At 45.2% G+C, this 24871-nt stretch overlaps 1 protein-coding gene across 4 annotated transcripts; it reads right to left on the bottom strand.

The window, feature by feature from the left end:
- Positions 1-20: 20 nt before the first annotated feature.
- On the bottom strand, positions 21-24803 carry MSH5 (mutS homolog 5). 4 transcript variants are annotated; one of them, XM_078446741.1, is made up of 25 exons: positions 24274-24802; positions 23753-23909; positions 23355-23478; positions 22825-22905; positions 22579-22641; positions 21483-21604; positions 21199-21308; positions 20888-20923; positions 20269-20351; positions 19448-19493; positions 15318-15456; positions 15134-15196; positions 7828-7956; positions 7465-7537; positions 7192-7301; positions 6875-6955; positions 3563-3650; positions 3143-3332; positions 2900-3026; positions 2106-2255; positions 1438-1512; positions 1086-1229; positions 738-875; positions 490-563; positions 21-277 (listed from the first exon to the last, which is right to left on the bottom strand). In XM_078446741.1, exons 2-25 carry the CDS (start codon positions 23894-23896, stop codon positions 166-168), a joined length of 2502 nt encoding a protein of 833 aa, XP_078302867.1. In that variant the 5' UTR covers positions 23897-23909; positions 24274-24802; the 3' UTR covers positions 21-165. The 4 variants fall into 4 exon arrangements, with proteins under 4 accessions (XP_078302867.1, XP_060471133.1, XP_078302868.1 ...); XM_060615150.2 differs by having other exon boundaries at positions 24318-24802; XM_078446742.1 differs by lacking the exon at positions 15134-15196 and having other exon boundaries at positions 24318-24802.
- Positions 24804-24871: the final 68 nt, after the last annotated feature.

Genomic DNA, 24871 nt, shown 5'->3' with positions numbered 1-24871 from the left:
TGCTCTCAAGAAACAATACCTTGGTCTGAAATAAACTTTATTCCTAACGTGAAACAGAATTTCCAGGAAAATTGAGAATTTTGGGCCTGAGGGAGACCAGGAAAGAGACAGGGCATGGCAGCTCGCTGGGGTCTTGGGAAGTGGAGGAAAGCCAAGGAAGGACTCTCAAAGGATGCCAGTGGCAGCCGGCAGCACTTCCTGACTCATGAAAATGTCCAGGTCCAAGTTGGGATCTTCCAAATCCAGTTTCAGAAATTTATCTACCAACGTCTGGCAACTAATGGGAGAGAGAAAAATGGGATTTATGGGAGAAGAGATAACTGAGTCCCCAGGCAGAGGAGAGAGGCTGTGGCACAGGGAGCCCAGGAAAATTTAGGGATTTCAGGATAAATCGTGGGTCTCTGAAGGACAAAGAGGCTGAGTCCCTGAAAGGGGGAGAAGAGCTGCAGACATGCTAGAGAGAGCCGGGACACTGGGCCACACACTCACTTTTCCATTTGCTTCTCCTTTAGCAACTCCTTGACAGGCTTGATGGGTTTCCCACTGCGGATCAAGTCTGAGACCTAGGAACCAGAAGGAGGGTGGGGGTGGGGGTGGAGGTGGGACGTGGAGGTGGGGGATAGAGGAGGGGGAGTTGGGTAAGAGAACTGGAACTAAGGGTCAGAAATCCCATGGACCCAGAAAGCCAGGCTAACGGAAGGGAGCCCTGATGGAGGTACTTGACATTTGGATCTCACCTCCTTGCCACGGGCAATGAGATTGCCGGGAAGCCCAGCCTGGGCAGCTGTGTAGGACGCATGGCTGGCATTGGCAATACCTTCACAAACCTGATAGAAGAAGACTAGGTCGTCCCCATCCTCACAGGTCTCCATGGTCTTAAAAGAGATACAAGGGGACAGTGTGTCATCAATCTCTCTGCTTCCTGCCCTGAAACCCTTGGCCAACCCCTGTGGGGAGTGAGAAATGGGAAGGGACATGGTTCCTGTGCTCAGGGAGCCCCTGTCGCACCTGAAGAGCCTGTCCTCACTCAGTTCTGGTAACTGCTCATCCTATGGATCCCTAGAGGGCTAGATGGGTTTCCTTACCAAATACTGCACAAGGGGCCCCTGTGGCAGCAGCTGTAGCTGAACAAGGCTCAGAAAGTTGGTGGCCACAAAGATGTGAGGGCACATGGGTCCAAGTGCCAGCCAGTGTCGTAGCACAGCAGCTAGAAGCGCAAGCCCATCCACCTGCGCAGAGGGCAGGGGTGAGGGTACTGAACCAGAGGTGCCCTGTGCACACTTCTCCACCTGCCCTGGCCTGCCCCATCTTGCACTTTTCTGTTTCTTTCTGGCCCCATGCACCCCTGTTCCTTTCCCGAGGCACAGCGTCACCCTCGTGCTCCTTTGTCTTCCCCCGCCTTCCCCTCCTCAGTTTCTCATCCTTTTGTCTCCTCACCGTGTTGGTTCCCTTTCCAAATTCATCAATGAGGACCAGAGACTGCTTGGTGGCATTGTTCACTGCTTTCGCCACCTGCTGGGTACCAGGCGGACAAGGGAGGATTTCATTGGCATTCAAGCCTGTAATGCACTGACCACAGTCTGCCTGTGAATAAAGCTGCTTATATATGTGTCCACCCTACTGGACTGCAGGTTCTTCAGTGGTAAGACACACATTTCATTCATCCTTTCATTGCCAACAGTGTCTCATGCAAATCAAAGGTTCAGTAAAAGTTCATGGTATTGATTCTCCCAGTCTCTGAATTTGGTGCTTCCTGCCCCTAATACAGAAGGCATGCTGCAGAATGAAGATTTTTCTTGTTCTGATCATTTTTCTTTTTAGATTTTTTTTTCATTTAGAGAGAAAGCATGGGGGGGGGGGTGTGTGAAGGGGCAGAGGAAGAGAGAGGGAGAGAGAGAGAAGAGAATCTTAAGCAGGTTCCGTGCTCAGCATGGAGCCCACACGTGGCTTGATCCCACAACCCTGGGATCATGACCTGAGCTGAAATCAAGAGTCAGACGCCCACCCAACTGAGCCACTCAGGTGCCCCTGATTATTTTTCAAGAGTAGAGTTCCTTCCTTACTAATACCCTCCCACAATCCCACCCCCCTTTGCTCCCTTTGACCTGGTTAAGGTCGATCATGAAGGTGGAGAGGCCCAAGGAGATGGATTCGCAGCTATGAATCCGGGTGAAGATGGCATCCACTGCCCCAATTTCGGCTTCCTCTGCTGGCACAAAGCTGCCCACCAGGGCCATGAATGTGATCAAGCCTACCTAGAAACGGAGGAGACAGGGCCTGGGGCCTGATGGTGTGGGCTGGGGTAAAGGTGAGTCAAGGCTGAGGGGTGAATTATAGATCAAAGAGGGATGGACACAGTTTAATAGAAGAGTAGAGCCCCTTCAGCTTTCTTTAGAATCAGGAAAAAGGAAGGGGGGAGGGGGCAGAGGCACACCTGGGAATGGCATGGATCTATTCAGAGATGGGGGAGAGGATTTCAGGGCACAGAAAGATCTGTTAGAGCATGGCTCTCCCTCAAGTACAGAATGGGAACATGTGAGGTAGAGGAGCAGGGAGTGTGCACTACAGACTTTTGATGACAGATCGAGTCAGAACACAGGGGAAGAGCTGTAGGGACCCATGTTTGCAGGCAGGTGGGAAATGGAGACAATGAAAAAGATGCCAGAGGCCCAGTGTGCAGGGATTCTCCTCACTTGTTTTTTTTTTTTTTTAATGTTTTATTTGGGGGAGAGTAGAAGTGGGGGAGGAGCAGACAGAGGGGGACAGAGGATCTAAAGCAGGCTCTGTGCTGACAGCAGCGAGCCCGATGTGGGGCTTGAACACATGAACTGTCAGATCATGACCTGAGCTGAAGTTGGGTGCTCACCTGACTGAGCTACCCATGTGCCGCTCTCCTCACCTGTTTGAGGTATATGCTCTTCCCTGAGGAGTTGGGTCCGGTGATGACTTTGATCCTCCCTTTGTCCCTGCCACACTCTGCAGAGTTGGGCACGAAGGTTCGGGCACAGAGTTCCATCAGAGGATGTCTGCAGTGGGTAGAGAGTTACCTCGCACATGGCCTGTGAATCCAGATAAATGAAGGCAGCAGAGATGGGGCCTTTGGGCCCCTTGTGTCTATGCCTCCAGCCCCTTCTGTTCTCACCTGCCATTCAGGATTCGGACCCCAAGGAGTTGGGGGGAGTAACGGGGCCTTGAGTAGCCGTAGTCCCGGGCAGCACTGGCAAGAGCCAGCAGGACGTCCAGGCGGGAGGCAAGGTCCAACACACGGGTCAAGACAGCTGCCCGTGCCAGCACCTGACACTGCAGCTGGTACATCAACAGGGTCTCCTGGTCTAGAGGTAGGGGAGGAAGGGGGCTGGACATTAGCTCCAGGAGAAAATGAAGAAGAGACAAAGAAGCCAGCAGAAAGACCTGGAAATAGGCTTGCAGAGAAAGAGTCTGAGACACCCCGAGACATTGAGAGGAAAAGGTACAAAGTCAGAGTGAGAGAGCAGGAAGAAAGGAGCCTGTTAGAATATCCTCCAAGCTGCCCGCTCCCCTCCAGCCTTTTGCTTCTCCTCACCCCGGATATCACAGTGCAGGTCCCCCAGCAATGCATCCAGCTCCTTGGTTCGAGCACTACGATAGTGCAGCTTCTCCTCTGACAGAAACTGGGTGCAAGGGTTCAAAGCTGTGGGCCTTGCATTCTTGGTCTCCATCTTCTCTAACATCACCTCCAGCCCCACCCCAACTTTTTTTTTAACTTTATATTTTATTTTAAAAAATTTTTTTAATGTTTTTATTTACTTTTGCAACAGAGAGAGACAGAGCATGAGCAGGGGAGGGGCAGAGAGAGAGGGAGACACAGAATCAGAAGCAGGCTCCAGGTTCTGAGCTGTCAGCACAGAGCCTGATGCGGAGCTCGAACCCACAGACCGTGAGATCATGACCTGAGCCGAAGTCAGACGTTTAACTGACTGAGCCACCCAGGCGCCCCGTTAACTTTATATTTTAAAATAAAACAGGGCGCCTGGGTGGCTCGGTTAAGCATCTGACTTCCACTGAGGTTGTAATCTCATGGTTCCTGAGTTCGAGCCCCACGTCAGGCTCTGTGCTGACAGCTCCGAGCCTGGAGCCTGCTTCGGATTCTGTGTCTCCCTCTCTCTCTGCCCCTCCCCCGCTCACAGTCTGTCTCAAAAATAAACATTGAAAGAAAAAAAAACTTAATTAAACAAATGTGTAGAAGAATTATTATGAGGCAAATACCCTTGTGACTAACCATGTAGGTTACAAATTGAGTTAAGAAATTAAAATTTTGCCAGCTACCCCAGAGAGCCATCCTATCACAACCTTCTCCAGCTCCTCAAAAGTAACCTCTATTCTGACCTTTCTGGGAATCAATTCTTTATTTTCTTTGTAAGTTTATCACCCAAATATTCATTCTTAAACACTAGTTTAGTTATGCCTCTCCTTGATAATTTCTGATATATATATTTTTAATTCTAGTATAATTAACATACGGTGTTATGTTAGTTTCAGGTGTACATATAGTGATTCAATACTTCTATGTATACTGTTCAGTGCTTATTAAGTGTACTCTTTTTATTTTTAACATTTATTTTTGAGAGAGAGAGAGTGTGAGTGGGGAAGGGGCACAGAGAGAGGGAGACATAGAATCTGAAGCAGGCTCCAGGCTCTGAGCTGTCAGCACAGAGCCCAATGTGCGGCTCAAACTCACGAACCCTGAGATCATGACCTGAGCCAAAGTTGGATGCTTAACCGCCTGAGACACCCAGGTGCCCCAAGATAAATGTACTCTTAATCCACTTCACCTGTTTCACCCATCCCCCCACCCACTTGCCCTCTGGTAACCATCAGTTTGTTCTCTATAGTCAGGAGTCTGTTTTTTGGTTTTGTCTTTTTTCTTTGTTCATTTTTGCTTCTTAAATTCCACATATGAGTGAAATGATATGGAATTTATCTCTCTCTGACTTATCTTACTTAGCATAATACTCTGTAGATCCTTCCATGCCATTGCAAATGGTAAGATCGCATTCTTTTTTTATGGCTGAGTAATATTCCATTGTGTGTACCACATCTTCTTTATTCATTCACCTATCAGTGGACACTTGGGCTGCTTGCATAGTTTGGCTATTGTAGATAATGCTGCTATAAACATAGGGGAGCATGTATCCCTTTGAATTAGTGTTTTTGTATTCTTTGGGTAGTCAGCAGTGTGATTCCTGGATCATAGGGTAATTCTATTTTTAATTTTCTTTGGAACTTCCATACTGTTTTACACAGTGATGGCACCAGTTTTTGTCCCCACCAACAGTGCAGGAAGGTTCCTTTTTCTCTACATCCTTGCCAACACTTGTTGTTTCCTGAGTTTTTGATTTTAGCTATTCTGACTAAAGTGTGGCTTTAGGTGTGAGGTGATATGTCATTGTGGTTTTGATTTGTATTTCCCTGACAGTGAGTGATGTTCAGCATCTTTTCATGTGTCTGTTGGCCATCTAGATGTCTTCTTTGGAGAAATGTCTGTTCATGTCTTCTGCCCATTTTTTAATTGGATTATTTGTTTTTTCTTTTTATTCAGTAATATAAGTTCTTTTTTTTTTTTTAATTTTATTTATTTAAGTAATCTTGGGGCCCCTGGGTGGCTTGGTCGGGCAAGGGTTTGACTTCAGCTCAGATGGCGATCTCACCATTGGTGAGTCTGAGCCCCTCGTTGGGCTCTGGGCTGACAGCTCGGAGCCTGGAGCCTGCTTCAGATTCTGTGTCTCCCTCTCTCTCCCTGCTCCTCCCCGCCCTCTCAAAAATAAATATTTAAAAAAATTTTTAAAGTAATCTCTACACTCAACATGGAGCTCAAACTTACAACCGTGAAATCAAGAGTCGCATGCCAAACGCTCCTATAAGTTCTTTACATATTTTGAATACTAACCCTTTATCATATATGTCATTTGCAAATATCTTCTCCCATTCCACAGTTGCCTTTTAGTTTTTTTGGTTGTTTCCCTTGCTATGCAGAAGGTTCTTATTTTGATGTAGCTCCAATAGTTTATTTTCACTTTTGTTTCCCTTGCCTCAGGAGAGGTATCTAGAAAGATGTTGCTACAACCAATGTCAGATAAATTACTGCCTGTGCTCTCTTTCTAGGATTTTTATGGTTTCCTGTATCACATTTAGGTCCTTAATCCATTTTGAGTTTATTAAGTAGGCTTCATGCCTGGCATGGAGCCCAATGCAAGGCTTGATTCACGACCTTGAGATTAAGACCTGAGCTGAGACCAAGAGTCAGACTGACTGACTGAGCCACCCAGGTGCCCCTCTCTATTGCATATTCTGGGCTTTCTATTCTGTCCTATTGCTCTATGTGTGTATTTTTGTGCTAGTGCTATATTGTTTTGATTACTACAGCTTTGTAATAAAACTAGAAGTCTGGAATTGTGATACCTCCAGTTTTTTGTTTTTCAAGATTGCTTTGGCTATTCAGGGTCTTTGATGTTCCATACAAATTTTAGGATTGTTTGTTCTAGTTCTGTGAAAAATACTGTTAGTATATTGATAGGGATGGCATTAAATCTGTAAACTGTAGTATCAACATTTTAACAACAATTGTTCTTCCACTTCCAGAGCATGGAATGTCTTTCCATTTCTTTATGTCATCTTCAATTTCTTTCATCATTTTGTAGTTTTCAGGGTACAGGTCTTTTATCTCTTTCTCACCTGACTTCTTTCTCTTTTATTTCAGAGCTGGTAAAGATCAAAGTAAAACTGTAGAAGAGACATCCCATATTGGGCAGTGCTAATGGGGGAAGGCCCTCCCTCAGCTGCTGACTCATTTCCCTCATCACCCTCCCCCCCCCCCCATAGAAGTCAAGGGCCTTACCATGAAGTCCAGTCCTTCGATCTCAAAGTCACTAGCCTCTACCATGAAAGGCAGGCGGGGAATACAAAGAAGAAAGCCAATCTGGGGAGAGTGCAGAGGAGTTAAAACAGGGAATAAAGTACTGGACACCTTATCTCCCCAGAGGATGCCAGAGATCCCAGTATTCTCCAGTGCTTCTCTCAAGGGCCTAAAACCACCACCGTGTTCATATTCTTCACACTTCCCCAGGGGTTTTCTTATCCAGCAGTATGTTCTTCATAAACCTAATATCTCCCATAAAAGACCCCTGGAGGCTACACCCGTCCTCCTGCCCTCACCAGAGGGATGTAGATGACACTGCATGAAGGAATACGGGAGTCCAGATTCTCTAGCTCCTTTCGGGCAACCTCAGTGAGGAAACTGGGAAGTCCCATCAGCCTTCGTTTTTCTAGGAGGGTGGAAGACATATGAGTATCGAAAGTAAGGTTCCTGCCCTGTTTGCCATGGTTAGTTAGCCCCAGTTGTAGTGGCCACCTACTGATGATGGTACCCCATCACTGGGCAGGCTCGTGTTTGGGGCCCATAGGCCCCACTGCACACCCAACACTCACTCTCATCAATTTCAGGATCTATGTTGGGGAGGACTGTGAAACGATTTTCAGCAAGACTGCCCTCAAAATCCACCTGAGGAGATAAAAAGTCCAGTTGCTCATCACCCAGAACCATCTCCCAATCCTGCTCCTCCTCTACTCGGGTCCCAATCCTCCCTGCAGTTTCTGCTTTAACCCTAACCCTCCAAGCAGGTCTCTGACATTCTGACACTTCCTCTCACCATCTCATTCTTTGGTCATCCAACTGACTTTGATGTCTCTCATCTTCCATAGCACATTCCCCAGAGCACAGTCCTTCTGTGTCCTCCAATCCCACCTCTCTTCCCTAGGTCCCCAGGGGTTCTGCCTCTGTCTTCCACTCACCACTTTCCCAATGAGGCTGGCAATATGGTGCAGGTCATCAGAGAACTCTTGGGCAATGTCCTGAAAGAGCTGGATGGACTGGGGCAGGGAGCGGCAGGCATCCCTCAGGCCCAGGGCACTATACACAGTCTGTAGCAGAAATGGACAGAAGATGGGCTGAGGTGAGGGGACAGGGATGGACTGAGAAGAACAGAGAGCAGCAGGGGGAAACACAATATAAAAGACAGAAGATCTCAAAGGCAAAAAAGAAACAGTAAGTGAGGAAAATGGCATCTGTAAAATTCTGTGTCAGGCACTACACTAAATAGTGAGACTACAAAGAACTAAAATGGGCCCTGTCCCAGATGAGCTCTTGGTCAAACGAGGAAGACAGAAATACACCCAGAAGATTTAAAAATAGGGGCACCTGGGTGGCTCAGTTGTTTTAGTGTCCGATTCTTGGTTTGGGTTCAGGTCATGATCTCACAGTTCTTGGGTTCGAGCCCTCTTGGGTTCTGCACCGACAGGGTGGAGCCTGCTTGGGATTCTCTCTCTCCCTCTCTCTGCCCCTCCCCTGCTCGTGCTCTCTCTCTCTCTCAAGAAAAATAAATAAACTTAAAAAATAAATAAATAGGGACACCTGGGTGGCTCCGTTATTTGGGCCTCTGACTTCAGCTCAGGTCATGATCTCACAGTTCGTGAGTTTGAGCCCCGCGTCGGGCTCTGTGCTGGCAGCTCAGAGCCTGGAGCCTGCTTCAGATTCTGTGTCTCCCTCTCTCTCTGACCCTCCCTGGCTCATACTCTGTCTCTTTCTCTCTCAAAAATAAATAAACATTAAAAAAATAATAGTAAATAAATAAATAAGTAAAAATAAAGTGGTAGGTGCTTCAGTAGAGGAAAGGATCTTTTAAACTTTTTATTTTTAGTGTTTACTTATTTTTGAGAGAGAGAGGGAGAGAGAGCGCACATGTGCACGCACACAACAGGGGAGGGGCAGAGAGACAGGAAGAGAATCCAAAGAAGGCTCTGAGCTGTCAGCACAAAGCCTGACACAGGGCTCGAACCCATGAACCACAAGATCATGACTTGAGCCAAAGCTGGATGATCAACCAACTGATCCACCCAGGTGCCCCTAAGAGGAAAGGATTTTACACTGAGGAAGGAGAAAGAGAAGTAGAGATATGGAAGGCAGAACAGTAAATGAGCAGAAGGAGCAAGATAGCACTGGGGAAAGACAGCAAGAAGAGAGAAAGGGTGAGAGTCACTGACAGTTAATTACCCAGGGTGAAGCTCAGGGCCCTGAGGTGGCTGCCAAGGTTAGACTGAGCGGACAGACCAAATCCATAGGGCATCTACTGAGCCTTACTTGGTGGTAGAAGATATATGAAGTAAATAAATCAAAGGGTTTATACTCTAGCCATGATGGAAATAAACAAGCAGCAAAAATAATGACTACCCACAAAACAGATTGACCAAGTTATGGAACTGATTAAAATTATGAAATAAGTTCAGAGAATAAGACTAATATGGACTAGGGTGCCTGGGTGGCTCAGTCGGTTGAGCATCTGACTTCAGCTCAGGTTATGATCTCGCGGTCTGTGAGTTCGAGCCCCACGTTGGCCTCTGTGCTGACAGCTCAGAGCCTGGAGCCTGCTTCTGATTCTGTGTCTCCCTCTCTCTCTGCCCCTTCCCCGCTCATGCTCTGTCTGTCAAAAATAAACATTTAAAAAAATTAAAAAAAAAAGACTAATATGGGCTATCTTTACAGAGAAAAGGAAATGAACTTGGTTGTGAATAAGGCTATTCAAAAGGAAGGAGAGTATTCTGTTTGAAAGCAAGAGCATGAGTAAATGAATAGAGGTAGGAGTAAGAGCCAACACTTATTGAATGCTTACTAGGTGACAGGCAATGTTCTAAACTCTTCACATATGTTAATTTCATTCATCCTCAAAATAATCTTTGGAGATAGGAATTATCTCCATTTCACAGAGGAGCAACTGGAAGCACAAAGAAATAACATAATTTGCTCAAAGTCTCACAGAGTAAATAAAAGAGCTGGGATTTGAACCCAGGTGTCTGGCTTTTAACCACCCTGCTACGTTGAGAACACAGTGTGCAGTGCCCCTGAATGCATAGCCTGGCCTGGCTGATGAATGTTCAGTAGTGGGAATGGAAGATACAAATAGTTCCACATATCTGTTCATGTTACAAGAAACCTGCTGAAGATAATAAGAAGCAGGTTTCTCACTGGCAGAGAAAGAAGTTACAAATGAGGAAAGGAGGAAGTCTGGAGTGAACTCTGTGGTATTGACTGTGGTATAGAGTGAACTCTGTGGTATCAGAGGTATGAGTATGAACTCATGGATTCTTATATAGATAGATTGATTCAGGAATACAGATGTATATGCATGGGTTAGCATACTACATTAATTTCTTTAGCTCTGTCTGTGGTGAAAAGAAGTGACAGATACCCCAGTAGCAATAACCACATCTAGTGTCCAGATCTTGGTTTCTAATACTATTCTCCAAAGAATGTAACCAGGACTCCTTGGAGAAATGGTTGATTCTAGGGCTTAGGCAAGGAAAATATAAGATGACTCTGGAGCATCTTGTAGTGGTAAAAAGTTAGGAAGTGCTCAAAAATGGACTGGGGGCCATGTCAGAAGAGCATATCAAAAGCCTACCTGAATCTGAAAAGCCAATCTAAAAGCTAAATGGGCATATTAAAAATACACTTTAAAAAACTATTTAAAAAGGGGTGGGGGGTATGCGCCTGGGTGCCTCAGTCGGTTAAATGTCGGACTCTTGACTTCAGCTCAGGTCATGATCTCGTGCTCATGAGTTCAAGCTCCACATCAAGATCTGTGCTGGGTGCTGGCAGCACAGAGCCTACTTGGGATTCTGTCTCCCTCTCTCTGTTCCCCCCCTGCTTGCTCTCTAGCTCTCTCTCAAATAAAAATACACTTTAAAAAACTATTAAAAAATAAATAAATGGATATATTAAAAGTCAATCTGAAAAGAACTCTTAAGGAACTAAACTAGAAAAATTTGAGTAAAATAAAAATACAACACTGAATTATAACTCATAAAAGATTTCTGACATAACTGTACTATGGTTATGTCAACATTGTTTTGGTAATATGTTAACATTAAGGGAAACTGGATGAAGGATATGTGAGAACACCATGTACAATTTTTGCAACTTTTCTTTACATCTTAATTATTAAAAAAAAAAAAAAAAGAATTTAAAACAAAGCAACAGAAGGATAAATCTTAAAAATTTTAAAAAGAAAATGTTATCTATAGGTGGGGGGGTGGATAGAAACTAGAATTAGTTGACTACATAATAGTTTGGAATTACATAAATATTTTATGTAATTATAAAAATAAATGAAATTTTAAAAATTCTTAAAAATCAAAAATAGAATGAAACAAATGAACATAAATGTATGTCCAGATAGTGACATAACTACACAGAGAGGAACTATTCCAAGTGACTAAAACAGTAATTTGACTGTATGTCCTTAGTAGGGACAAAAAGAACTTCCCTCCTCCTCCCCAAAAATCTTAAATTATTTTCAATAATATCATTGATAGTAGTGCTAGAAGTGTTATACTAAGATTGTTATGGATGTAATGTAGGAAAAGGCAAATGAATGATATTCTAATCTTCTCATTGCTATTGTTATTGAGAACCAGAATTTTCAGTATGAAGAAGAAATACTGAAGAAGATAAGTAAAGGAATATATAAGGTAAGGATGCTGTGCTTCTGAATTTAAATTGGTGGTATCAGTACCAATTTTATCATGCATGTATTTTACTTTTTAAAAGTTCCTATATATGTCCACAGAAAAGTCTTAAAAACAATAAGTAAAACATGCTGGGACATGTTTCAGCATTCAGACTGAGACAGACAGCCTGTGATACAATTTTTCACTAAAAGGAACCAGGGCTCCTTGGAGAAATGTCTCATCCTGGGTCAGAACCAGGAGATATGAGATGTAGGGGCACCTGGCTGGCTCAGTCAGAAGAGCATGTGACTCTTGATCTTGGAGTCAAAATTCAAGTCCCACTTTGGGTGCAGAGATGACATAAAAAATAATAACATAAAAAAAAATAAAATAAAAATAAAATAAAATAAAACCAGGAAATGTGAATGATATTTTTGTTAGATCCCATCAAATCAGACAGCAGGAGGGAAGCTGCCAAGTGGGAAAGTCTACTGGGGTCATGTTTAAAGGACTCAGAAGCCAACATGAAGAGGCTCCCATTGGCCAAAGATGGAATAATCTGAACATGTAGAAAGACTAAAATTGCAGAGGACTGAAACACAAGCATAAATCTGAGTTCATGATGATACACAACAACAAAAAACACACTGGCTACCTTGGAGGATGTTAGGGAACCAATTTCCTATATGCTGATAGCTGATAAATAAAAGCAGGGGGAGGGAAATCAAGCAATTTCTATGATATGAAATATATCACTGGGAAACCAAAAAGCAGATGAGAGGGTTTCTCTTTACAGAAATGTTCTGGCTAATAAATGAAGAAAGGATGACAGAATAATACTACTTTGCAATCCATAAGGAAATAATGGACTTAGGTATTAAACATCAAAAGCTGCTAACATCACAAAAGGAGAGACAGACATATGAGACATTATATTCCTCCACTTATAAAACAGTATTGAAAAAAATCTAACTTGGATTTGATCGATCTTCTAGGTTCAACTATTTACTTACAGAAATTCTAGAAGAGCGTAAAACATGTCAAAAACACCTACTGATTACATTCAGCAAAATCCAGGCTAAGGGAAATTCTGTCGGACAAACAATATAACTTCTTCAACAAATAATTTGCAAGGGGAAAAAGAGAGATAAAGATTGAGATAGAGATGGAGGGAGAACTGTGAAAGGCAAAAGGAACACACAAAGGAGACTTCAAGAGACATCAAACCATTGCCATATGTTGAACATATTTGCATCCTGATTAAACAAAATGTAATGTTTCAAAAATCATGACATTTATGAGAGGATTAGAAATGTGAACATCAGGAGGGCCTGCGTGGCTCAAGTCAGTTGGGCATCCTACTCTTTTTTTTTTTTTGAGATACAGAGCAAGAGCAGGGAAATAGCAGAGAGAGGAAGACACAGAATCTGAAGCAGGCTCCAGGTTCTGAGCTGTCAGCATAGAGCCCCACGTAGGGTTCGAACTCATGTACCACGAGATCATGACCTGAGCCAAAGTTGTACGCTTAACCGACTGAGCCACCCAGGCGCCCCATCTGACTTTTGATTTTGGCTCAAGTCATGATCCCATGGTTCATGAGTTCGAGCCCCAGTTGAGGCTCTATGCTGACAGCATGGAGCCTGCTTGGGATATTCTCTCTCTCTCTCTCTCTCTCTCTCTCAAAATAAATAAATAAACATTAAAAAAAATGCAGGGCACCTGGGTGGCTCAGTCAGTTAAGCTTCCAACTTTGGCTCAGGTCATGATCTCATGGTTCATGAGTTGGAGCCCCGTGTCAGGCTCTGTGCTGACAGCCTGGAGCCTGCTTTAGATTCTGTGTCTCCCTCTTTCTGCCCCTCCCCCACTTGCGCTTGCTCTCTCTCTCTCTCTCTCTCTCTCTCTCTGTCAAAAGTAAAACATTACAAAAAATTTTTAAAAACCTGCTTTTAAAAAGAATAGAAATGTGAACATCGGACAATTTGTAATATTCAAGAATTATGCTGTTAGTAAGATAATGATATTGTTATTCCTTTTTATGTTTTTTTAAGTTTTTATTTATATTTATTGTGAGAGAGAGAGCACCCACATAAGTGGGGGAGAGGGACAGAAAGAAAGGGAGAGAGAGAATCCCAAGCAGGCTCCAAAGCATGGCTCAATCCCACAAATGGTGAGATCATACTTGAGCAGAAACCAAGAGTCTAATGCTTAACTGACTGAGCCACCCAAGCACCCCCATTATTCCTTTTTAAAAGTAGTTTTGGGGGGCACCTCTCTCTCGGCCCCTCTCATGTTCATGCTCTATCTCTGTCTCTCAATAATAAATAAACATTAAAAAAATTGTTTAAAGTAATTTTTGGGGCACCTGGGTGGCTCAGTCAGTTGAGCATCTGACTTCAGCTCAGGGCATGATCTCATGGTTCATGAGTTCAAGCCCCACATTGGGCTAGCTGCTATCAGTGCAGAGCCACTTCTGATACTGTCTCCCTCTCTCTCTGCCCCTCTCATGCTCATACTCTTTCTCTCAAAAATAAATAAGCATTAAAAAAATTTTTTTTAATGTTTATTTATGAGAGAGACAGAGACAGAGTGTGAGTGAAGGAGAGGCAGAGAGAGAGAGGGAGACAAAGAATCCAAAGCAGGCTCCAGGCTCTGAGCTGTCAGCACAGAGCCTGATGCGAGGCTTGAATCTGCGAACCGCAAGATCATGACCTGAGCTGAAGTCAGACGCTTAACCGACTGAACCACTCAGGTGCCCCCAAAATAAATAAGCATTTAAAAAAAAGAGAAATTTTCTTTTAGAAATCATATTAACATATTTATGGGTGAAATTATATGATGGCTGGAATTTGCTTCAAAATAATCCAGGAAGGGGAAAGCAAGGAGAAGATATACATGAAACAAGATTGGCATGAGTCCAAGTGTCAAAGCTGCATGGCGGGTACATGGAGGCTCATTATATTACTCTAAATTTTTTTTTTTTTTCACAACTTCTACAATACAAAGTTTTTTTCTTGGTTTTTTTAAGTGTTGGGATAGGGTGCCTGGGTGGCTCAGTCGAGCATCCAACTCTTGATTTCAGCTCAAGTCATGATCCCAGGGTCAGGGGGATCGAGCCCCGAGTCGTGCTCTGAGCTGAGCATGGAGCCTGCTTAAGATTCTCTCTCTCTCGGGGTGCCTGGGTGGCTCTGTCGGTTAAGCATCCGACTTCAGCTCAGGTCATGATCTCACGGTCTATGAGTTCAAGCCCCGCGTCGGGCTCTGTGCTGACAACTCAGAGCCTGGAGCCTGTTTCAGGTTCTGTGTCTCCCTCTCTCTGACCCTCCCCGGTTCATGCTCTCTCTCTCTGTGTCTCAAAAATAAATAAATGTTAAAAAAAAAAAAAAAAGATTCTCTCTCTCTCTCCCCCTCTTTTTCTGCCCCCCCCCCCCCCCCGGCTCATGCTTGCTCTCTCACTCGTGCGCTCTCTCTCAAAATAAATAAATTAAAAAAAAAGTGTCAGGATAAAGTTGGAGAGGGTGACCAGAGTACAGAAGGTCTGGATCACATGCTGAGGGACTTAACTTGGATTTCTGGGATTCAAGAAGGAAGATCTTACCTTGTACAGAACTTGCCAGTCGCTGACCTTGGTGTGGGACAGCTTCATGCGTTTCAAAATCAGCTACAGTCAAAGGGACAGCCATTGTTTTCCCTCTCCCACTCTAATGCTCCTCAAAAAGCCGCATGTCCAATATTGACCCTCAAACTCCTTCCCCACCTCCCGGCCCCCACCCCTGGCTCACAGGCACATTCTTGATATGACCCAGCAACCGATGCAGCATTTGAGCCATGTCCAGATTCTGGGGTAGTAGGAAAAACTGAATGACATCCAACCGAGAATTTAGCTCTCCCAGGTCGTGAGTCGGACGTGTGAACCATAGCCTGGAAGCAAGGCATGACACGGGGGGTGGGGACAGAAATTACATTTGTTCTCTTTATTGTCTTGATCCCAGCTTGTGAAAATGTGTGTCTGGAGGTACCTGGGGATTGTGGTAATCAGTATCTGTACTGGCAAGTACAGTGTCCTATCTATGCGGGCGTGTTCACACAGATCTACTAAAAATCTCTGCATGTGAGCACGACTCTGTTTATCATGGTTTTGATGGATGTAACCATGTGTCATTCCATGTGGATATGTAATGGAGCTTGTCAATATTTAGAGGGAGTGTAGCGTATTGAGGTATTTGTGTGCCAACACTCTAGTTCTCTCTGCAGCTGAGTAGGAGACGGTGAGTCAGCGTGAGTTTATCTGCATTTAGCTGTGAAAGTGTCTCTGGGTGTAATTGCACACACGTTCATCTTTTCTTGTTGTTCTGTAAAAGTATATAACCATTCCATGTGGAATGATAATCCTCAATTCATGATAATGGTCATCTCTGCAGAGAAGGATTGGGAAGGATACTGAAAAGGCTTCAATGACATTGTCTTTTTTTTTTTTTTTTTAAAGTAAGTTCTATACCCACTCTGGGACTCAAGCTCATGACCCCAAGATCAAGAGTCATATGCTTGGGGTGCATGGGTGTCTCAGTCGGTTGAGCGTCCGACTTCAGCTCAGGTCATGATCTCGCAGTCTGTGAGTTCAAGCCCTGCGTCGGGCTCTGTGCTGACAGCTCAGAGCCTGGAGCTTGCTTTGGCTTCTGTGTCTCCCTCTCTCTCTGCCCCTCCCCTGCTCATGCTCTGTCTCTCTCTGTCAAAAACATTAAAAAAAAAAATGTTTTAAAAAAAGAGTCATATGCTCTACCAACTGATCCAGCCAGGCGCCCCTTCAAAAACATTGCCTTATTCTTAAATTTGTTCGTGCAAACATAGACGTTTGTATTATTATTACTTCCACATTTTGTGTGCCTGAGATATTTCCTAAAAAATTAGTATACGGTAATAAATGTTTCTTCTGTGTTTGTCTAATTCTGGGTGCCCCTATCTTCTCTATGGCTATGAAGAGTGTGAGACTCTGCAAGGACCTGTGAGCCCATGAATTCTTTTCTGTATCAGAGCAAGCCATTAGGCATGTTATTTTACTTTATTTATTTTTTTAATGTTTATTTATTTTGGGGGGGAGGGGCAGAGAGGGAGGGAGACAGAGGATCCAAAGAAGGCTCTGAGCTCTCAGCACAAAGCCCGATGCAGGGTTCAAATCCCCAAACTGTGAGATGATGACCTGAGCCAAAGTCAACAGACTGAGCCACCCAGGCACCCCAGGCATGCTACTTCATATAAAGAACCAACCTATGGAGACACTATGGCCGGAGGATATGTATCTCACACTATATAGTCTATGGCCAGTTACCCTGGGTTAGAACACCCCAGGTTAGAGTAAAATGGAGAATTAGGTTGGATTCGAGGGTAGGTTTTAGGCACCTCTGCTCCTTAGCCACAGAGAGCTCCACCAGCAGCTGTGTAGGTCAGTCTGTGAATACCCTTCCCCACCTTGGAGAGTACAAGCAGACTTTCTTGTAAAATACCTAGGTTTTTCAGGGCGCCTGGGTGGCTCAGTCAGTTAAGCATCCGACTTTGGTTCAGGTCATGATGTTGTGGCTTGCAAGTTTGAGCCCTGAATGGGACTCTCTGCTGTCAGCACAGAACCCACTTTGGATTCTCTGCCCCTCCTCCACTTGTGCTCACACTAGTGCTCTCTCTCTCTCTCTCTCATAAATAAGCATTAAAAAAAATACTTAGGTTTTTCTGACTCACGTACTGCTAGTGCCAGGAGAAATCTTAGTCAAGCTAAACCTCCTAATTCTACAGCTGAGGAAATGAAGCCCTTAGACAAGCAGCTTGTCCAAAATCTAGAGCTGGGTCTCAAACTCAGGTCTCCAGACGGTGAGCACAGTGCTCTTTAGAGCATACTGTGACATTCAGTCACCTTCCTGGTGCCCTGTCCAGTTGGAGGCCAACTGGGTCCTTAGTTCATGATTCACGTTGTGATTCCATGCCCTGCTGGATCCTACCTGGGGGGATCTGCATTCCTCCCCTCCCCTTTAACTCTGATCTCTTCTCCCCTGAGAATTCCTTCTCTCTCATCCCTGGTTGAGATTAGAGATCTGCACCTGTAGAATGCGTGGGTAATGAAGGCACCCCAATTACCTGGAGATGACCTCAGATTATCTAAATTAACCTCTAAAAGACACACAGTGCAGGGCAGGTGAGGTGGGTAAAGGATTGTGCACCTGTAGGCTAGCAAAGGTTTCAGCTCTGAGTTGTAGAGATGACGTGACCAATGTGTTTGCATTTGTGTACCTACTCACTCGGTGCTACTACATACAAGGCCATGTGCCAGGCACTGAGGTAACAGGAATGACCGTTGTATGGAGCTCACAGCTATGAGAACAAGCAGATTCACCGACCGCTAACTCCAACCTGATGTGACAGTACAACTAGAAAACAAACAGGCAACGTGTGAGCAAACAGGAAGGTGTGTGTCAGTCTCCTTATGGGTGCCTGTGAAAGTTTCACCACGAAGGTGATAGTTGGCTTGTACCTTGAAGAAGATGTAAGATTCTGACAGGTGAAGAACAAGGGAAAAACTTTCCAGAGGGAACTGCATAAACATGGGCATGGTGTATTTCCATGATGGAAAGTGGCCCAAATGACTGGACTATAGGGCAGATCCAGTAAGGATGGATTTAGGAAGGGCTCTGGAAGATAATCATGGAAGTTTAAATTGGGGTGAATGGGAGGGGTCCTGAACATCATACTGCTAAATATGCTAATCTCCAACCCACGGAGAATGGGGAAGTCTGAGGCTTATGTTATTTTGTTTTTACTTAAGGTTTAAAAAAAAAAAAAAATGGAGTGATATGCTCAGATCTCTGTTGTGGAATGACAAGTATTTTCGAACGAAGGACAGATTGGAAAAAGAAGAGATTCAAAGCACAGAGACCAATCTGAAAGTGAATACAATGCCCAAGGTTAGAAATGATTACAGCCAGAGTTAGAGCAGTGGAAAGAGGGAGAGAGATGTCTGAGAAAGACATTTCAGGGTACAATCAATAGGTCTTAGTGAATAATTGAATATGAAGGGTGAAGGAGAAGCATCAATCCAAGGTTGAGAAGCAGTACTGCCAGCGATGCCATTATGCAGATAAAAAAGGATGCAGGAAGACGAACAGGTCCAGTGGGCATCAGTTTAGATGCTCTGAGCTTGAACTGCCTATAGAAATTGCAACTGGTGATGACGTGCGGTGAGCATTCCACATATACAGCTCAGAAATAGAGACACAATTTTGAAAGTCAACAGACAATAGCTCAAATGTGAAGTGTGATTTTTATAATTAAAGATAGTACCATGTGGGGCCTGGCATGTGACTCTTGATCCTGGGGTCATGAGTCTGAGCGCCACGTTGGGGAGTTGATTGTACTTAAAATAAAATTTAAAAACCTTAAAAAAAGTAAAGATAGTATCATATGAGGTCAAAACTTCCAGTTATTAAAAAAAAGACACAATGTATAGCATAAGGAATATAGTTAATAATACTGTGTTAACTTTGCATGGTGACAGATGGTAGCTAGAGTTATCATGGTGATCACTTCGAAACGTATATAAACACTGAATCACTATATTGTATACCTGAAACTAATATAATATTGCAATCAACTACACTTCAATAAAAAAAGATATTACCATGTGTGCATCAGTATTTTGTGATTGTTTCTGCTGCTTGCATGTGTGCCAGTCTGTACCATCAATGGGCATACGTATATCTGTGCTGACAACATAAAATGAGGATACTAGCTACCACACGGGATTGGTGTGAGGATTAAATGCGTTTAGCCAGCATTTGGGAAATGGCAGTTCTCAGCACTATGAGATGGGGTGGTTTGTGTGAGTCTGTAGAATGAATACATTAACCTGCAGCACATGTGTGAGACTTACCTGAGCAGCTTCTGTCCCCACTTACAGTGGCATCTATTGAGGATTCCTGTGGGGAGCAGGGGCAGGCAGTGAGCTTGTTACAAGGCAGGGGCAGAAAAAGGAATGTGTGGGTGTGTCTAAACTGAGGCATCCGGGCCAGAGGTTCGGTTAGGACAGAGTTTGGACAGGCTGGCCTGGGGGCGTTCTGCAGATACAGAACACAAAGGCAGCTAAAGCCAGCGACTGGCCACAAGTCTGAGCCAGGATTACCGTCCAAGGGCTTAGGGAGGGATAGCCACTCACAGGAACAGTTGGCCAGAAAAATACACAGAGCAGCTGTGGTTGGATTCACAAAGAGGCCAACACATATATGTAAACATTAGACACAATCCACTGAGGTATGCACAGTAAAACCATGCGGCTACTTGGGGAGATGTCCCCACTACACCCTAAAGCCAGAGACAGCTGACAAAGACTCAATGCAAACAAGTTATGCATAAGTTATGGACAGTTATGCAGTTATATAACTCTCCTCTAAACATAGGGACTCCCAAAGTCCCTAAACAGGTGCACAACCAGCAGAAACATCCATAGAAACCCAAGGAAGGAACATGGAATTGGTAAAGTAAGAGATGATATGCAAATGACACTGGACAACTATGGATGGGGGGGGCCCAAGCTCAGGGAGGGTACAAGGAGCATAAGAAAGCTGGACTGGAGTGGAAGAGACATCTGGCAACAGGAGTGAAGTGGGAGGGAAGAGGGACTGGGACACATGTTGGGAGGCAGCTGCTTTTCTGGCAGCATTTTGTAGTGTGGGATGAGGGAAGGGGCATACCTACCAAACAGGCTGAGCCCCTCCTTCAGTCCACTGGCCACTTTGTACACTGAAGGGTGAGACTCACTCTTAAATATCTGCAGAACACTGTAAGGGAGAAGTGAAGGAGCTTGCGGTAACTTGGATTTAAAAAAAAATTTTTTTAAGTTTATTTTTGAGAGAGAGAGCAGGGGAGAGGCGGAGGGGGGTGGGGGGAGAGAGAAAGAATCCCAGGCAGGCTCTGCACTGTCAGCATGGAGCCTGACACGGGGCTTGAACCCTGAACCATGAGATCATGACCTGAGCTGAAACCAAGAGTCGGACACTTAACCGACTGAGCCACCCAGGAGCCCCAAGGTAACTTGGATTTTTTAAAGGGAATTGAGAAGATGGAAGGGAGATTGGGAACATCCTCCTGAGATCAAATTTGGTTGTAAGGTCTGTCCCTCACTTCTGTATCAGTTTTTCTCTTTAGAAAAGGAGGGTGATACCTTTGGGCTTTTCTCCCTCTCTTCCCTTTTCTTCAAGGAGAGAGACCTTAATAACCCCTGGATTAAAGAAACTGGAGCCTCACTGGGATTATTAGAGTATTAAACTTAATCCTTCTCTCTCCCCAGAGACGCAGCCTGCCTCCATCTCCTTACCTGTAAGTGTCTTGATCTATGCTCACCAGATGGGTCCTGAGGACAGAAAACAAGAAGAAAGAAAGGTGGCTGGGGTAGGAGCGGTGTGAGTTCATTCTTAGGTTCCACCCCCTAGATCCCCCTCCTGGAATACTGTCTCAGTCATCTCCCCGGAGCTCCACACCCCCTTCAGGTGCTCCTATGTGTCCTAGAGCACTTTACCTGATGGGTCACTGCCCACTCCTCCCACCCCACCCCCCCCCCACCTTGTCTTGCTGTTAAGACCTCCCAATCCCACCTTACTTTGCTTGAGGTTAGGGTAAATCACCTACAACACAAATTTCTTAAAGCCCAGGATGGGGACGCTGACGTTATAATCTTCCAGTTCAACCCCAATTCTTCTTCGACCCAGGAACTTGAGCAGCCCTCCAAGTGCTCGAACCTGGGAGGAAATCAGTAATGGAGTTGAGGTAAATCCCAATGTCCTGGAGGCTGGACAACACCAGAGAAAACTATTATTTTCCAGGATTGGACTAGTACCTCCCAGGACTCAACCCTAGGAATGGGTATTGGTCCCTTTCTCCAACCAGCCCTCATCTCCCAGGACCCTTCCTACCGTGAGGAGGCAGTCAAAGGGAATAATAGAGGAGAGGAAGAGGATTTTCTCAGTGGTAGTCATGGAGTCTGGGATGAAGGAGTAGTTTCCAGCAAGAAGCCGCTGTTTGCTTATCTCCAGACCTATTTTGGGGGAAGCATGAGAGGCAAAGGAAAGGTCTTGTAGCCCAATTTTCACCCCATTTTAAGAATGAAATGATAGAAGCAAGAGAGAGGATGTGACTTGCCAAGTTATACAGGCAGTTAATGGAAAGCTGAAACAAGAATCAAATCTTCAGGGGCGACTGGGTGGCTCAGTTGGTTAAGCTTCTGACTCTTGGTTTCAGCTCAAATCATGATCTCATGGTTCAGAGCTCGAGTTTGAGCCCTGCATCTGTGCTGTCAGCGTGGAGCCTGCTTGAGATTCTCTCTCTCCTTCTCTGCCCCTCCCTTGCTCACACACTCTCTCAAAATAAAATGATGATGATGATGATGATGATACTAATAATAATGTACCAAATTTTCAGACTTAGTCTAATTATCTCTTTATTTTACCTAGAATATAAAGATCTTTGGTTGAGAGCACAACCTGAGAAAGACAAGTGATTCAGAATATCTATTCCTAAGGTATCTATTTGGAATTTGGGATTTGGGGTCAAAGGATCATATTAATAGAGGAATGAATAACACTAATGTCTTAATATCTAAGTAGAATAGAACATTCCTTATCTTTTTTACAAACCTGGGAAGGTTTTGTAAAACTTTTTACAAACCTGGGAAGGTTTTGTCTATTTTTTTTTTTTTTTTTAAGGGACAAATGGCTTTGGCTTAAAGGTAAAAATCCCAACAATCAAAGCTATCCACAAAGTGCCACCACTTCCTCTTCTCTGGGAAGGCCCTCATCCCTAGACACGCCTATGTGGAAACTTCACAAGGTTTCAGGTTATTAAAGGGTAAGGAGCAGGACAGATCTTGAGGAGACTGCTTATGGGACCTGGAGAACACAAAGGGTTAGGATAAGATAAGGCTGAGGAGAGACTTCTGATGGAGCTCAAGTAGAGTAAGGAGAAAGGGGTAGGAAAAATGGGATGAGGAATTGGGCAAAGGAAAGGAAGTACCAAAATCCACACTTGGCAAAAATACAATTTCAGGTCTCTTAGGCTCTCTGTGTTCCTGGGAGGCTGTGGGGGAAGCAGAGAAAGGGCCATGAGTCTGAACATCTCAGTCCTCTGCCTCTGTCCCACCTTCCCTCTCACCCAATTCTGGCCTCCTGGCTGTTGCTCCTTCAAGACCCTTTAGTCTCCTGGAATATTCCACAGTTCACTCCTTTCCCATTTTTGCTTTTCCCCTTACCCAGTCCTTACCAAGCTTTCCTAGAAACCGAGTCATATTCTCATCCTGTTTGGCACTCGTAACAACAGACCGGGGATTGATTTCATCCAACACTTGGAAGAAGAATGGAGACCAAATGAGTAAAAGGATCCTCTAAGGGGGTATCCATAGACCTCCCCTTGCTATTTCCTTCTACTCCCTCCAAAACAAACAAACAAACGCACCCTCATTTCCTCCCTCTAAAAGTAAGAGGTGCTCTGCACATTGGGAGCATAGGTAGGAGTCAGGCATGAGATTGAGGAATGAGAAGACTGGCAGGGTGGCAGGAGGGAAGAGTGACCTGGAGATTGTCACTAGACTCCAAAGCCCTGCAGGACGGACATGACTGATTTGCCCAGCACCTGATACATTATAAACAATAAGTGTTGAATAATGAAATGAATTCCTATAAACAACAGGGGGAAATTCTGGGAGTCAATAAAATAAATTGAGACAGGTAAGGATAGAAGAGTGAAATACACTTCCAGTCTCAGAGTAGAGGAATCCATGGTTCTGCTCCCACCTCTCTGGAGAAGCTTGAGACTCTCATGGTCTGGGGCATCTGGCATGAAGTGGATGGTAGAGTCACTAGTGTCATAGTAGGCGATGCCCAAGTATCCTGAAGTCCACAGCGCACACAGATAGATCTATCCCAGGAAGAAGAAAGGAAACCGACAGGAAAGGAAACTGCTGGTAAGTGTAGGGTTATGCCATGTCCTACTTAATTTTAATCATTTTATCAAATCCCTTGAGATAAGTATCATCGTCCCCATTCAGTCAGTGTCAAACAGAGCAGAGGCAAGTGACCTGCCAGCTATTCCAAGCCCACTGATTCTAACATCCCGAAGTTCCAACCAGCTCCCTGCTCTCAGGATCCAAGCGCCTGCTCCACCAGACATCAGCTATCGCCGCCCCAGAGACCTCCGCCGGCTCTTGCTCGTTGTCCTCCTCCTCCTCAGCCTCCTCACGGCCCGACACTGGGGCCAGGCTGGGAAAGCTGGTCGAAGCTGCCCCCGGCTCCGGGCTCTGCGGCGTCCCGCCTGGGATCGTTCCTACGGAGAACATGGCCTTGGACGCTCTGGGGGCGCAGAAAAAGAAGACGGTTCAGGAGCGGGATTTCACCGCCAGGAGGCTGGGATAGGGGGTGCGTAGACACGCAAATCCACCCGAACTGGGAGAGGGCTGAGGCGCAGGGCTGCAAGGGCCGGGGAGAGCTGCGGTAACGTTTTGTTTTTAACATCTGCAGGCATTTTGACAGGCGACTTCTTAGGTATATCACCAAAGTCCAGACTGCAAAACCCCACGTGCCCCACCCACATTCCGGTCACCAGGAGCTTGTACTTTGGCTGGAGGGCCCTGAGGGCCGAGTCTGCACGTCTCCTCTCCCCGCCTCTGCCAACCACGCCCCCACTATCGCAGCCCTAAACTTCTCGACTTCCTACCCCAGTTGCGGACACTCGCGGCACTTTCCCGCGTTTTCAGTCACCTGGGTAGCTACGTGCGCGAAACCGCGTCACTAAGAGCCGCGCTCCCGCAAGAGAGGCACACCTGAGTGGGGGCGGGGTGCGCGCGCACACGCCCCGCCCCTCTAAGCCGCTATTGGCCGGAGAGATCCGGATCCTGCTTAAGACTTCGACAGGACTGGAGGGAGGAGAGGATCGCTGTTGCTAAGACGGCTGGACGCTGATTGGTCTATTCGCATATGGGGCGGTGTCCGAACGTTCAAACTTCCCGCCGCCAGTGCCGTTGCTTAGCACTCGGGCCTTAGGCCTGCCGGGTTTGGGCTTTGATTAACGCGGGGTGGAGCCTGTGAAAGTCGGAAGCGGAGCTTGAGTCAGAGCCTACGGAACTAACTGGTCTAGGCGGGTTGGGGGGAGCAGCCTAAAGGGGCAGAAGCGAATGCATTTTTTTTTTCCGGAGAGGGAAGATAAGCACATTATTAAACCTGTACCAACAACTCTAAATTAATATTTGTACCCACTGAACTAGTATTTATGAACAGCTTAGAATTGTGCCTGGTAAACTTAGTAAAAGCCACGT

Source organism: Panthera onca, chromosome B2, assembly GCF_046562875.1.
Source record: "Panthera onca isolate mPanOnc1 chromosome B2, mPanOnc1 haplotype 2, whole genome shotgun sequence".
Lineage (NCBI taxonomy): Eukaryota > Metazoa > Chordata > Mammalia > Carnivora > Felidae > Panthera > Panthera onca.
The sequence above is the reverse complement of the archived record's forward strand: the minus strand, read 5'-3'. Positions and strand labels throughout refer to the sequence as shown.

Excerpts from the sequence above, each read along its gene's own strand:
- MSH5 (XM_078446741.1), bottom strand. The coding sequence starts at position 23,896 with ATGTTCTCCGTAGGAACGATCCCAGGCGGGACGCCGCAGAGCCCGGAG. Across the intron at positions 23,479-23,752 it reads ACGAGCAAGAGCCGGCGGAG|ATCTATCTGTGTGCGCTGTG; the intron begins GTCTCTGGGGCG and ends TTCCTGGGATAG. Across the intron at positions 20,924-21,198 it reads GGCTTTAAGAAATTTGTGTT|GACCCATCTGGTGAGCATAG; the intron begins GTAGGTGATTTA and ends TTCTGTCCTCAG.